The following is a 15372-nucleotide window of genomic DNA, read 5'->3' as shown; positions in this document are numbered from 1 at the left end:
TTTATGATACTCTTTAAAGATACTGTGATGTAAGGAATGCAATAACCGGCCAAACTTCATAACCGGTTTCGGCTACGGTTATGCCCGAAAATTACCGATAATCGTTGCCTTCGTTTTTTAATAAAACAGACAAGATACAGTAAAAGGTAAAATATGACCTTGGACTGATACAATATTCAATGAAAATATTTCATAAATAAGGGAAGTAAATTTGGTATATTTTCGTTATTATAGTACACGAATGACAATAATGACAGTCACAGGCGTCACAGCCAAAAAGGCAGGATTTTGTAGTCATTAGAAGATCAATTCATTATCTCGGTTACGGTTATAACCGATTTGCATTCCCTACTGTGATGTTACCAGGCAAAACTTTGTCAGTTGCCTATACGGCGCTACTGGTAAAGTTGTAATTTGTTTAAACAAAACGAACGAAGATATTTTTTGCCTGGAAATATCACATATGGCTGGCAAATATGGGCGTTTTGCTCTAGCGTACGAGTAAGGCACCCATATTGTAAATAAAAATTTGTTTGTTTAAATGCGCCCTTAAAATGGTACATTTGAGGTAAGAATTATTGTGGTTTGAATATGTAACTGTTCGACAATATTATGACTCATTATTACTTTTTATAATTTTGTTCCTTGTTTCATATTTATAAAAATATTTTTAATTAAGGTCCTTTTTACAAAAACAACCTTTAATTTACATGGTATTTATTTGCTAATTTAAATATCTTACATTTGTAGGTATATTTATTTTTATCTTAAATAACTAATAGTAACAAAAATATTGCTCATCTATAAACTATATAACAAAGGTTAAACATTCAATACATCTGCGATGGAATGATATTTGGACTAATAAAACGATACATAGTTACATACAGATAAGTAAAAAAGCTACATATAGTAAATTTGGAAATGGTTATTGTATATCACAATTATCAAATATTGATTGAGAAGAAAAGTTAACATACTTGCAAGTCTAGGACTTGGCTAATAACTAATAACGTCCTCTTCATTTATACATGGTACAGGCGCCTATAATATTGTTACAAAAATAACAAATACCTATGATAGTTTATTTGTTTCAATATTATATATTGAACTACGAGGCCATACTTATACATAGTAAGATGATAAAAATATGCATGTGGTGTTGACGTATTGAGCGGTACAGCTGATCGTGATTATAGTTAGAATTAATTGTTTGAAAAAAAAAACACCTATTGAATTATTTTCAATTACACATATCCAATAGATAAAATATTTAAGTAAGTACATGGTAATTCCATTGATACAACTTGTAAACACGTGATATAGAACAAGATTTTTATTGAGATTTAATCCATTTTTAAACAGTACATTTTAAAACCCCACATAATTTAAAACATTTTTCAAAATAAAACCCTAATGATCAAACAAACTAGTTTTACAAATCAACCGATTGCAACTGTGCAATATCGATCATTAACAAATTAAAAACAAAGTATTGGTCATAAAGAACTAAAATTAAAAATGAAACCTAAATATTGTAATTTATTTAACTCCTAAGTCCTTGAACTCCAAACTAAACTAAAACCTCCTCCTTCCAAAAGCCTCCTAAAAGTGCAAGTTATCTCTTAATAAAGAAGAATACATGTTATGTTTCAATAGTCGAAATACTGTTACAGTTTTATAAAAATAACTGTGTGAAGTAGATATTAATTAACGAAAGTATACAGCAACTGTTTTGACAATTTAAACTTTCCCCTCTCACATGGTCTACGTGAGAACTGAGTACGGATTATTATGGTCTAATTTTATTAGACCATAATAATCCGATTTTTAACCATATTTACATGCGGTACCAATTTTCACTGTTTGTGAGGTACTTATTTGCGCGAGGCTTTTTAGTAAAGGGTAGCTGAGTCCACATTAAGCATTAAATTTTTACTTACTGAGAATAACTAACATCATTCCAATAAGGTCAAATATTCAACTACACCGTTGTTTACCATAACACCTCAAGAATACTTACTTCAAAATCACAATAATTTCGAAAAGTAATTTTTGGCGAACTGCGCTGCATTAAACGGGTTTGACTCTAGCAGTTTATCGCGTATATATATATATATTCAAGTAAAGATATATATATATATATATATATATCTTTACTTGAAAATAATTGTAGTGTATAACTAGCCTTATGAACCGATTTAGCATGTACAACCAGCCTTAAAGTTTGTAGTCTATGATTGTTCATTATTTTAGTATGTGGGTATTTTTGCACTTTGTAATTTTTCCTCAGTCACCCGTTGACCACGAACGCTGTAAAGGGTTCGAAACGTCGGGATGTATTATAAATTCATTATACGCGATATAATCCGTTTTCATAGTTTTATTTCTAGCAGTTCAATTAAGTACCTACAAATAATAGCTTAGTTTGCAGGGGTTTTCGTAAAATCGAATGTCCACGCCACACTTTCGGATGCAATTGGGTACCTTTACGTTATGAGGAGTTCCATTTAGTATATAATTTAATACATACCTCGATCAATATGGGACAAACTAGATTGAATCAAAACCTATACAGAGTACGGTGAAGTCCATTGGTGATATTTTCGGGGCAAATTCAATGTGAATGTGATTTTTTGTACTATCATGTTTTGGCAATAAAGTGATTTGAATTTGTTTTTCTGAACGAATAAACTATTAAATAGTTACTCGATTAGATACATACAATTCCTTTAACAGAATTTGGTCCTGAAAACATTTTTAATAGGCTTGACCATTATTTCTTCCAGTTTTGTAAGACAAGCTACACAAATAAAAAACGAAAGCACCAGAATTAAAGTAATAAAATTAAATACTGTCGGTAATATACCACAAGCAAATAGTAAGAAAAAAGTGGGATTTGAGAAAATACTGAACAAAATTGTCGTTCTTGCATCTACACCAATAATCAATAGATTTAATTTTATTCTGCTTACTAGTGAGGGCGTAAATCAATAGGAAATTTAAAAAAAAAATTACACGTGTAGGTATATTATCTACACCCGCCACGTGGAGAGGATGGGAGAGGATCGTGCGGCCAAGAGAGCTTATCTGGGGCGACCAACTGGGAGACGTCCGGTCGGAAGGCCTAGGTACCGGTGGATCGATGAGGTCCAGAAGGACCTATGTGACATCCAGGCGGCTGAATGGCGTCGGATCGCACAGGATAGGAACGAATGGCGAAACCTAGTATCGGAGGCCAAGATCCACTTCGGGTCGCTGAGCCAGCGAAGTAAGTAAGTAAGTAGGTATGTTATCTATCGTCATCATACAAGACACGATAAATATGTATTTATTACAAAATTGGTAGGCCTTTCGTTTGTATCAAGCACTTGAACTTAGCTAGCTTTTACGTAATTATTTTTTCGGTACTGCCTCGTGTACCTAGTGTAGAAGGCGGATGTAACTATATTTTTAGCATTTTTTTATGATTAATTTTCCTTATAGAATAACATAAAGCCTGACCAGGAATATATGATCACGCGCCATGTTGCGGAATTTCACTGGAACTATTTTGTTTATACTATACTGAACTGTCACCCTATACATGAGAATGAACAGGGCCTCTTGACAATGATCATATATTACTGGTCAGGCTTTACAAAAGAATATACACACAGCTAATATTTAGTCATGCATGGAGTGTTAAAGAATCCAAGACAAGATTTCATAATACTGTTTAGTTTTTAAATTTATAAAATGCATATATATATATATATATGTTAGTCTGTAAGGTATTTGTAATATAGGCCTCGTTGGCTGATTATTTTTTTTAAATAAATAAATAAAAACAAGCTTTAATTAGGTACATTTATAAATATCTCAAGTAGTCCTAGGTCAAAATTTCCCTCCTGAGTCCTAGAGGCTTTATTCCAAAACTTAATTTTAACTTTATAGTTTGTCAAAGGACTGTCTCATTTCAAACAAAGACAGAGAGAATCATACTATCTTTGTCTTACACTAGTACTAGCAGACTAGCACCCAAAAGCAAAGGATGAGTATAGTTTTTTTTGTTCTTATTTACTGACAAGATTTGCTTGACCAGCTATATTAAATAAGTCAAGGTTCCAAATTCAAATCTAAAGAATTTGGGACTTAAGAGGATACGGCTAAGTATTCTTAGCAGAAAAACGGAGAAGTGGTATAACTTAAAATATTTGACTTTAACCTTATCTATCACACATGCAGAAGTGTAGTGAAAAAATACAAAAATAATCATGAAATGGGCCATAAATGTAGTTTCTCCATTGATCTATTTTTAGTAACGAGTTGTTTATTTTAATTCTTCACGCAGTAGTATACCTATTTTAGTAGTATCTGACATGTTGTACAAAATTTTGAAGCGAATCAATTTATTAACTTATTTTTTTATTACTTAATCACTGTAAACAGCCACTACATACTTAAATATATAATAAGTACCTAAAAGTATAATAAAATTAATAAATAATTATTCAAATAAAAACAAAAGTGTATAACAAAATCTAAGCAATTAAAAATACAATAAAGTTATGGTAACTAAATAATACTACGAGTCTAGCTGTCCTAGACTCCATTTTGTACCGCATACGGAGCTACAGTTTTTGACAATGTTTTTTTTATGTGGAATTATAGTTCTATCTGAGGGATTGTATATTATTGTTAGACACATACAAAAGTAAAATCTGACACAATCTCCGACTGGAGAGTAGACACCCACTTAAAACAGTCTTGAACTTGAGGTACCTACAGTCAGCATTGATTATCAAAAATAGCGGATCAGACTACACGTCATAAGTACTTAGTGGTAGTGGTTCTTTCTAACACCTTATCAAAAAGACAAGTAAAATAAGTTTTAAATTTACCTCCGACGTTTCGAGACCAATGCTGCTGATGTCAACTTTAGCCAGACTTCTCCGTGACCACGGGGACAACGCCGTCTTCGAAACTTCGGAAGTAAATTTAAAACTTATTTTACGCGATTAAGTCCCGTCGTTATGAATAATAAAAAGAGAAGTCTCTGTATTTAGAATAACGACTGGAACAGATACTTTTGAACGCGAACTGTAGAGATTTATAGTATATTTTCTCCAATGATTTTTACGCTTATTATAATCTGTTAAACAAAGGCCATTGTTTCTTTCATGTGAGCGGTGGGCTACCGTGTCTGAGCGCGTGCCAAAGCAACGATGTCGTTTAAAAAGCGGCTGTATCGTGATGTTTTAAGGTTCAAATCTATGTACTTGTAATATGTATTGGTAATGTAGGACCATCGACACCTCAATGTAGGCGAGCGCTCATATTATTACATAGATTTGAACCTTAAAACCACCATGATACATTCGCTATTTAAACGTCATTGTTGCTTTGGCACGCGCTCAGACACCGTAGCCCTCCGCTCGCATAAAAGAAACAATGGCTTTTGTTTAACAGATTAGGGTCTTAGGCGTAAAATCATTTGAGAAAATTCATACTATATCTCTATTTGGAAAAGTGTTTGATTCAAGGTTGGCAGATAATTTTGGGGCCTTGTTTCAGCCGCTACTATTGATGCTGACTGTACAGTTCAAGTTATCCAAAAAGTGTTTGTTTAATTACTAACAGCAACGCAAACATCATTGGTAGGCCTTATTTCGTTAAATGAAGGACGATAAACAATCAGGTCTCTCTGTTGATGAGAGTTCGCGACAGCAGCAAAAGTAGCTGCGAGGAACACAGTTTCAACTTCTGTCCAATAGTAATTAAAAAAGTGTGTATATGTCAATAAAATTATTCTTACTTAAAATGCAAAGCGGGAAGTTTATAGTTTTATTTTTAGATACTATTTTTACACAATGAGTTTTACATTTGATTTTAAGTCTAATAGCTTCTGTCGGGGTTTAAGTAAATACTTAACTGTACTAAAACTAGTGGACTTAAAATAGAATATATTGAATTATGTTCGTATAAAATACAATTCAACTAATTATTATATTAAGCTCGAGTCACGTCCTTACGTTTGATTGGAATGTAAACATTATTTTGTACAGCGTAAGATTGCATTTGCAACCACACGAATCGATTGAAATAAAGCGGTTGATAAATACCTTCGTATTTCTGTCAAGTTTAATGTCAAGTACAAAATGCTTTTGTACTCTTATCTTGCAAGAAACCGAACCAAGCTAATATATATTTATATTTTTGTAAGAATAAATGGAATAGAACTAGGTGCTAATAAAGAGGTTAAGGTATTGTCATTTCATATTTATATATTGACAGAAAAAAAGCTTATTCTGCAAGTTTTTTCATTAATACAAAATATTAAAAACGATTACGACCTATCATTTTCCATTGTACTTTTTTTGAGCACTGAAATATGTATTCAATTTTGTTAAAGAGTTTTTCGAAGTGGCAAAACTGTCTTGACGCTATTGACCATATCAAATTAAAATAAAATAAAAAACATATACATTTAACAAAAGTTCTGGCGTACATTACATATTTAACGGAATACACAATAGAGTAACTACTGCAGGATGGATTCTGAAACTTAGTCCATCATAAGAGTTTTGAATGATTCACGGTGAGTATCACTAGACTTATAATATCGGGAGCTCAAAAACAATACAAAAGGTAATCACGGTCTATATTCCGGTCAATATAAATTTAGTCATTCATATTAGTTAAGGCATTCAAAATACATTGGTTTGACAACATTGTCATTCTACGGCCTTGAAACAATTTGGACGTCAATTATTGGAGGACAAATTAGTCAGAGAAAATGTCACATCGATAACTGAAGTCGAATAAAATATCAGTGGCCATCCTGCAGTGTATATAAACTAAATAAGTAAAAACGAATACTCATCATTGCGAGCAAGTCCGAGTTCTAGCACAAGCGGTCAAGGGTGAGTGGCGGCCGACACAGTACATGCTAGCGCCACGGGTCATTTAAACGAGAAAACAATTGGGCAGCCGAAAAAGTTGAATACACCTAAAATGAAAAAAGAAAACGTGATATGTATAGCAATTTAAAGGTGACACAGATGGAAACATATCGAGTCCCACGCCTTCGTTTGAACTAGCTTAATTAATTATCAAAGACGATACAGCAACTCAACGCCGCCTTAGATTTAGATGTCATTCAAATTCGTCTAATTACGAAACAGTACTCTAAGCTGTCAAAATAAAGTTCTAAGTCAGGCGTGGGAAGAAATAGCACTACACAGCATACACAGGCATGCAATGAATTATGTCAAAGAAACAAAAATAAGCATTGATTCCATACATCATAACAAGGTCATGCACGGCATTATCGTCGTACGGTAACACTTTAATCTGGTTTACGCAGTCATAGAATACATGCCTAATTGAATAACGTTCAGATTAGTAGCATTCCAGTCGTATTTGTATGCTTTATCTATAACACGATCTAGGCCGATACGAGCATTCGTATATAAGGACGAGTACCTTTGACGAACACTCAATCGTCGGAGGGTCGCACACAGGGAGGAACATCGGAATAAATAATTAAATAAATTTTCCTTATCCTTAACCTACTTAACTGATTAAAGGTGTAGATAAAATTAGATATATAGTGATATAATTTGTAAGTAAATGTATTAGATATGATATTAATGTGAATTAGAAAACGCAGTTTAAATATGATAGTTATACCCTTTTACCGAATGTGCATGTGCAGTTTTTATTCAAAGCTTAAAAGCAAATAAGCCTTTTTAAAGCACAAGCGTTTATAAGCAATTCAAAATATTTATTATACATTATAATTACCCCAGTAGTAACACTTGTTATACAATATGAGCAGGTATTAGTGTCGAGTTCAAATAGTTGGTGATGTTAGCATGAAATGTAGGTATGTTCAATCCATAACGGTGCCAAAGTGCAAAAATTAAACACAATATACCATGCGTCACAATAGTTGTAAACAAACTGAAATTAAAATCGATCTCAAAGTATTTTAGTTCGAGTTAAATAGACATTAATATACAGACAAGTATATACTGTACCCATTGAAACTCGCATTGTTTATGTTTCAATCAGAAATGGTTGTAACAAATTTCATAAATGTATTCCAAATTCTAGTCTTACAGACAATGAATGAAGTTTGATGATTGGAAAATACCTCATTAATCTCTCGCCAAAGAAATAAAAACAAACCATTAATGAGAAGAATATACTCATTTATTTATAAGCTCTGACATAGTCATACGACTAAATCATAATATGCACAGAATATTATGATTTGTGACAATTCGACATTAGACATGGTGTCTTAACAAAAATACTTTATAAAATTGTGATTGTAATCTAAATATGACAATGTACATTAAACATATCCTCTTTTAAATATTATATAATAAACTACACTATTCAATACTTGTACCTCAATTTAACATTTCAATTTCATTTATATTGTCCGATAAAGGTACGGAATATACCATTGACTCAAATTGACTGACTAAACTATGGACAGATATTTAAACCTTCTACGCTATGTTACACCAACTTTACAACAGTGGTTACACGGGTGTCACACAAATGACACTGACATTGGTAACAGATCGAGCAAATTGTTAAGAACTCTGAATACTTTATATATTTTGAGTATTTTTAACGTCAATCCAGTACATAACATAATTGAGCAATAATCAGATGTTGCTTTGCGGTAGGGCACATTTTTACGAGTAATTCCCTAAATGCCATGCCATGGGCCGTAGCTAAAAGAGAAAACCTAGGAGATCCTATCGAGACCGCCCTACGTATAAATTATTTTACAAGTTTTCGCTACGAGATATCCCCTCTGAAGTTAGTTTAAAGCAAATAAAAGAAAACCGATATCATTTAATCACTAAACATTTCAGTTATATGTTCTTCGCCATGATTTATTGTGATAACCCGTAAGCCAATGTGTTTATCGTGTGACACTCTTCACCACTGTGCTGAACCAAGCAACCCACCTTGTTAGTGCTGACGAACACGGGTGACCAGTTCGAACTTTGTTAGTTGACTTAAAATAAATGCGTTAATTATAAATACATATAGTAACTGAGTACTGGAAATATTAACTAAGAACTGGACCTAAAATGTATAAATATGTATGTCTAGCTAGATAGAATGTCCTTGATATGATATCTTATAAACATTGGGGTTTGAATATAGCTGAGCAGATTGCAAGCCCCACGTAGAAATATTAATTCACAACTTACAGGAATGTACATATAAATAGATTTAGTGACGTTTAGTAAAATACGAATCTAACTAGCTGAAAGTATCCTAAACTTTTAAATATATTTTAGACATGCATTTTATAAATGCACAATGACTTTTGCTATATTAATTATTTGGTATTCCTTATGATTGAAGAAAGCTACAAATACGAATATTTCACATTTACTCCTAAATTGAATGGAAATAATTGAAGATAAAATAATCATAATCAATCTTTTAGTTTTTGTCAAAATTTTCAGACTTAAATATTAAAGCTTGTCATGTTTGACTGTACTTGTAACAGCGTCATGATATTGCACTGGGGGCCTTTAGGCCTTCTCCCGGGCTCCGGGCCGCCATACAAAGCCTAACTAACACTGAACGCTGTCCTTGCATTTCTATATGAATTGAAGCAATAAATAAATAAAGGGGTTCGACAAAACTACCATAATGACTGTAGTAAGTATTTAAATAAAATATAAAAGTCAAATAAATGCTATACTACCTTAATTCCTTCCGAGAACATTTCATTCAACCTTACCTTTGGTGAAGCTCTATTTTTTGGCGATATCAACAATGGAATGTAACGGACTCTCACATTTCATTTCAATAAAAATAACCTCTCTACGGAAATCAACTCAAAATAAATATGAAACAAGAAAATATAAAAATTTGAGTGTAAAAAGTCAAAAAATACTTGACCATGTTTAGCTCGAGACTGGTTAATTTAGAATGCAACAGAACATAATAATGAACCATAATGTGTCGAACTAAGGGCCGCAATCGCAAATCAAGAGGGAGGCGTCGGTATCACAGGGTGGCCGCGGAGCGCGCTTAGGAAATGGTAGTGTAATATTTACTTGACTTCTTATTACCTGGCGAGCTAGTGGCCACAGATTGTTCAACTTTTTTACGCTCAAATTTGAGTGGTTGCTTGAGATTGATATTGTTGGACTCCGCCACGGCCGCCAGCCGCTCCAGCACCCCGCTGATGTTTAGCCGCTGCTCCGGGCTCACCGTCAGGCACCCGTCTGCGACAAACAAACAAACCAGTTACTTACTATTCTGCCACAAAGCACAGCACAGGCATTTCAGGAGTTTGCTTAGTAAGCAAGCACGTAAAAAATTATAAAAGTCCGGCTCTTCGTGGTAAATCTTCTTAAAAAGAGTCGACTACAGATTGATTCATGTATCGGCAAGGATATATATAGCGTATAAGTCAAATTGTTTATACATTCACGTACTTGCGTAGGTACCTGCTGTGGGTACGCAGGTTAATATTACTCTGTAATAAAATGTGTAGTTAAAAGAAATTCAAAGAATCTCACTTATGATTTCATGTAAACATTTGTAGCGCTGATCGTTAGGGTTGAGGTTGTAATTTCCGTTCAATATGGCCAACTTAGCAGAGTCCTCGAACGGGTGTTGCATATAACAGAGCGTGTATAGTATGCAACCCAAAGCCCATACGTCCACTGCGTGGTCTATTTTCCGGTTGTCCCAGGTGTCTAACATTTCTGGTGCTCTGTACATGGGCGTCGTGAACTGGGCCAACTGAAAAAGATATATTACCTATTAATTTTATTTTGTAGGGCACAGTGAAATTTAATTTCGCTTAGATTTAGAGCAGCCCAACTGGTTGGAAGTCTTCTAATGTACGGAAGACCGCAGCCAAACAACACTACTACTGTATGTATTAGGTAAAGAAGGCAGATATTTCCCTTTCTCACTTTGTTAGGTGTAGCGAACATTTTAACATACGTGAGGCAAAGGCATAATGTAAATGATACCCTCATAAAATATGACAGAATCCAAAATCACAAATCTATTTTTTAACGTAGGTATTAAGTATGGCGGTTAAAAGGTCCAAGGATGATGCAATTGTCTCTGAATCTGGATCATACAAATGTCTGTGGCTAGACTAGTCGATTGTTTTCAGCCCATTGAACAACAGATTAAGGTTATTATGTATTACTACTACTAACTATTGAGTATCCAATTGTTGTATGTTTCGATCAACTCTCTTGTCCTATTAAATTCATTTCTAAGCTGACTGAACTGAAGTTCTATTGAGCGTGAACATTTGCATATAAATGGATTATACAAATAAAGGTAATAAACAATGCCTAAGATCGCATATTTATAACCTTTGCCGTTGCTTTGGGCGACAAGGGTCTGACTGGTCTGAGGCGTTAATTCCTTTACCGGCAGGTAAATTGTCTTATTATTTTTCTTCATACCGTTTCATAATAGGTAGTACACTATTTCATTACCGGTAGAGTATGATACCTACTGTACCTACAGGCGAGCGAAGTGAGGCCGTTTAGCAGCACTAGGCTGGGAAATTCTTTACTGGCCGAGGTTTTTACATTGATCTAGACAAAAAAGAAGTGCATAGATGTTACCTAAAAACAAATACAACCCTAAAATTTGTGACGTGTTGCTCACGTCCACTTTACAGATGTAAACCTGTAAAGTTATACAAAACTTCATTACAATCGACTCGTCTCGCCGCGGCCGAAATGCGATAATGTTAATATTTCCGCTATATAACGAACATAACGTTATACTTCCGCTAACGATTGAGAAAATGCATATTACGTGCGTGCGGTCGTAAGTATATATCAATATCGCGACGATATCGATTATCAACGTGTCATAGTCGCATTGCATTCTTCATGTAAGTAATTAAGTTTTAAAGGTCCTATTATAAATGCTATAAACGTACGGAAAACCTGATAATCTATACTAATATAATATTAGTCAGTAAATTATAAGTTAAAAATCGATTTCGTCGCGTCGCTACAAGTAAATGCGGCCCACACCAATTTTGGTGTCTAGCCATAGTAGTTTCCGCGCACCGCTACGGAACGGACTCCTGCTCGCGCTTGCTCCACCTTGCGGTCATATCTGTCGTAATAGACGCGTTTTGTTAGAGAGTGAACCTTCTGTATCAAGTACTATTATTTATTCTGTGCTAGTGGCAACGCCATTCTTATTGACCGAAGAAGCGAAGGTCTTCGTTTCAGCTTGGGTAACAATTATTTCGTATGTCCGGATGTTCTCGTCTACAGGTCGCATTTTTCAACCGATTCTAGTGAAATTTGGTCAGCAGGTTCGATAATTATTTAGAATATTTTTGACGATTCAGTTTATGGAAATGTTCCAAAATGGCGGAGCCGTGGGGGCTCGCGAGGTCTACAGCTCACAGAGCTACTAGTTAATACTCGTAGTTGGCCGAGTGAACGCTGAGCTCCTTCTTAAGAAACATCCGCGGGAAAGAGGTAAGAAGATCCTAATAGGTATATAGGTATCCTTAACAAACAAAAATCGAAACGCCTTTGAAATACGAACCTTGCATGATAGGTATACGCAGAGCAGAAAAATTGGAAAATTAAACAAAACAGTCGAGAGCAAACTGTTAAAGGGTCATAACATGGACAATTAGCAAGCCAACAGCACTCTAGTTAGAGCCAGCCTGTTTGCAATGCTACTTGTTAACAATATTGACTTCCGTTCGTTGGCATATTGCACGCAGGAAATAGTAAGGTTTTAATAGTTTTCTACTTTAACCCATTGTTTTGCAATAGGCCAAAGTTTGGCTAAACGGTGGACAAGAAAAATGGTAGATGATTGCGTAATCCTTCGAATACTATAAATGCGAAAGTGTGTAATGTTAGATGTCTTTTTAGGGTTCTGTACCCAGCAAAGGGTAAAAACGGGACCCTATTACTAAGACTCCACCACCACCACCAGGCTGCATCTCATGAACCGTGATAGCTAGACAGTTGAAATTTTCACAGATGATGTATTTCTGTTGCCGCTATAACAACAAATACTAAGAACAGAATAAAATAAATATTTAAGTGGGGCTCCCATACAACAAACGTGGTTGCGTGGTGGTGGACCCTTCGTGCGCAAGTCCGATTCGCACTTGGCCTGTTTGATTCCTCAGTCACGACTAAACGGCTCAATGGATTCATATGAAATTTGGCAAACCTAAAACCCAGAATCCCACAGATCTTCAGTTTACGAATCATGTTTTCCTAACTACCAACCATGGTTTTTAGGTATCAACTAAATGTTTTTTTTTAATTATTTATGATGTAGGCAGGCGTTTGACTACGATCCCACCTGATGGTAAGTGATGATGCGGTCTACGGTGGAGCACGCTTACCTATGAGATAATTCATAATTTATTGCTTATTATCATGTGGTACAAACAGATGTTACATTAGGGTACGTTCACACATAAACCCTGTTAGGGCACAGCAAGTATTTCTTAAAACTAAACTATAACATTTAAGATACCTATTAAATGTTGAAAGATTGCCAATCCAAATTACACAATATATGGCACCATATCAAGCTAACAGCACCAACTTGTGCAGCCGTGTTTATACTGAGTTCAGTTGTTTGAAAGAATAAAAGAAAAAAAACTTACGTTTTCTTCTAACATATTTCTTTGATTAGCACTCCAGGAAGGATTAGGCGAATATACGTCAGTAGTTGCTGAACCAAAATCACAGAGTTTCATTGTACCTAAAAAATAAAAAAATATTATAGGAGTGAAACAAATTGACATATTGGAAGTCTCTAGGAGTAACTATAAATGTAGGTAGATACTATACTCTTTTTCTGCAAATAATCTTATTCTTAACAAAAACACCAAAGCGGAATTTCACTGCGACCTTTTTAATTTTATTACCTAATTAGTTAAAAATAATAATAATGAAAGATGGGTTGGAGACTATTATTGCGACATGTACAGATGTAAGATTGTAGGGCATAATTGTTTGCCATCGTATTTTCACGGAAACGCACAAACGTGTTATGCTATCTCAGTCAGTCTCAGTACAATAAGTACTGACGTACTGAGGTTGACAGAAGTAGCATGACAAATACGAACGTTTCCGAGAAAATATCTGTACGTTATGAAACATTGTCACACGTCACGTAGGTAAATATATTCACGCGTAACGTGCAACACAGCGAATTTAACGCTGCGATTAGTAACAAAATTATTAATAAAAAATTGATGCTTTTAATGGCTTTGAAACAGTCGGGCTTCTAGATGTAACATAATAAAGACAAACAAGGAAATTGTAATTGTAAAAGTACATATTATTGTATTATTATTACCTTCATTCGATATTAAGAAATTTTCTAGCTTGAGATCACGATGGGCGATCGGAGGAACCTGTGCGTGCATGTGTTGCACTGCCTTGCATGTCTGGTAGAACACCCTGAGGATAGTCGGCAGCGGGAAGGCCTGCCCTCGGTTCTGAAGGGCTTCCATCAAGCTGCCCCCGCTACACAGGTCCGTCAACAACAAATACTCTCCCATTCCATGCGAGGTTTTTGACTTATCAATAAATGAAGCGGCTATATATTTAATAACATTGGGATGACCCGATAACTTTTTTAATATACTAATTTCTTGGATTATATTTTTGTTTGCCTGTTCGTCAGCCGCCATGAGTCTCTTTAGAGCATATTCAGTGCCAGATGACACGTCTTGGGCGACGAACACAAACGCAAAACCACCTGCAACCAAAATGCATTACGAATAACTACATATAAACGATAGATGAATGTAAAAATTAATTGCTAAACATTATATATGCTTGAAAGATCAATATAATATTAATATGAACACATATACTTGTCATTCGCCCAGTTACTAAGACATGTGTTTTGAGATTTCTACAAAAATTCCTGGACTCTTCCAGAGATCTCTTTTTAACCTAAATCAAGAAGTAATTGCTCTTATACCTCTCCCTTCGAATGATGGTCCCCACGACAGTTCGTTTTTATATGGAGTAGCTGTCATTAAAAATGTTTGTAAACATTTTTTGGAAGTTTGGCACATTAATGTAAAGGCTGCATTCAGCTTATGGTTGGGCCGTGTCGTACGGCTGCGATCGTGGCCCAAAATGGTCTCGCCGGAAGATCAGCGCTGACTTTCGGGTCATCATTATGCTGAGGTGGCACCATTTTAGTGGTAAACTTCAACTCTGACCTATTTCATAAATACTTATAGTTTTAGTTATACTTCTGTATGTAATTTTACTTTTAAGTTTATCACGAATAAAACATTTGATTCTGATTCTTGATTCTAATGTATTTAGAAAATTATGTTATTTT

General features: G+C 34.6%; 1 protein-coding gene across 1 annotated transcript in view; it reads right to left on the bottom strand.

Moving 5' to 3' along the window:
• Positions 1-15372, bottom strand: part of LOC134743217 (cyclin-G-associated kinase) — a 37076-nt gene that overhangs the window by 19398 nt on the left and 2306 nt on the right. Inside the window, exons 2-5 of the mRNA XM_063676603.1 lie at positions 14368-14772; positions 13670-13767; positions 10554-10779; positions 10101-10256 (exon numbers count right to left, since the gene is read on the bottom strand). Of these exons, the coding sequence (XP_063532673.1) occupies positions 10101-10256; positions 10554-10779; positions 13670-13767; positions 14368-14772 (885 nt within the window). The remainder of the gene's footprint in view (positions 1-10100; positions 10257-10553; positions 10780-13669; positions 13768-14367; positions 14773-15372) is intronic.

This window comes from Cydia strobilella, chromosome 7 (assembly GCF_947568885.1).
Source record: "Cydia strobilella chromosome 7, ilCydStro3.1, whole genome shotgun sequence".
Taxonomy (NCBI): domain Eukaryota; kingdom Metazoa; phylum Arthropoda; class Insecta; order Lepidoptera; family Tortricidae; genus Cydia; species Cydia strobilella.
The sequence above is the reverse complement of the archived record's forward strand: the minus strand, read 5'-3'. Positions and strand labels throughout refer to the sequence as shown.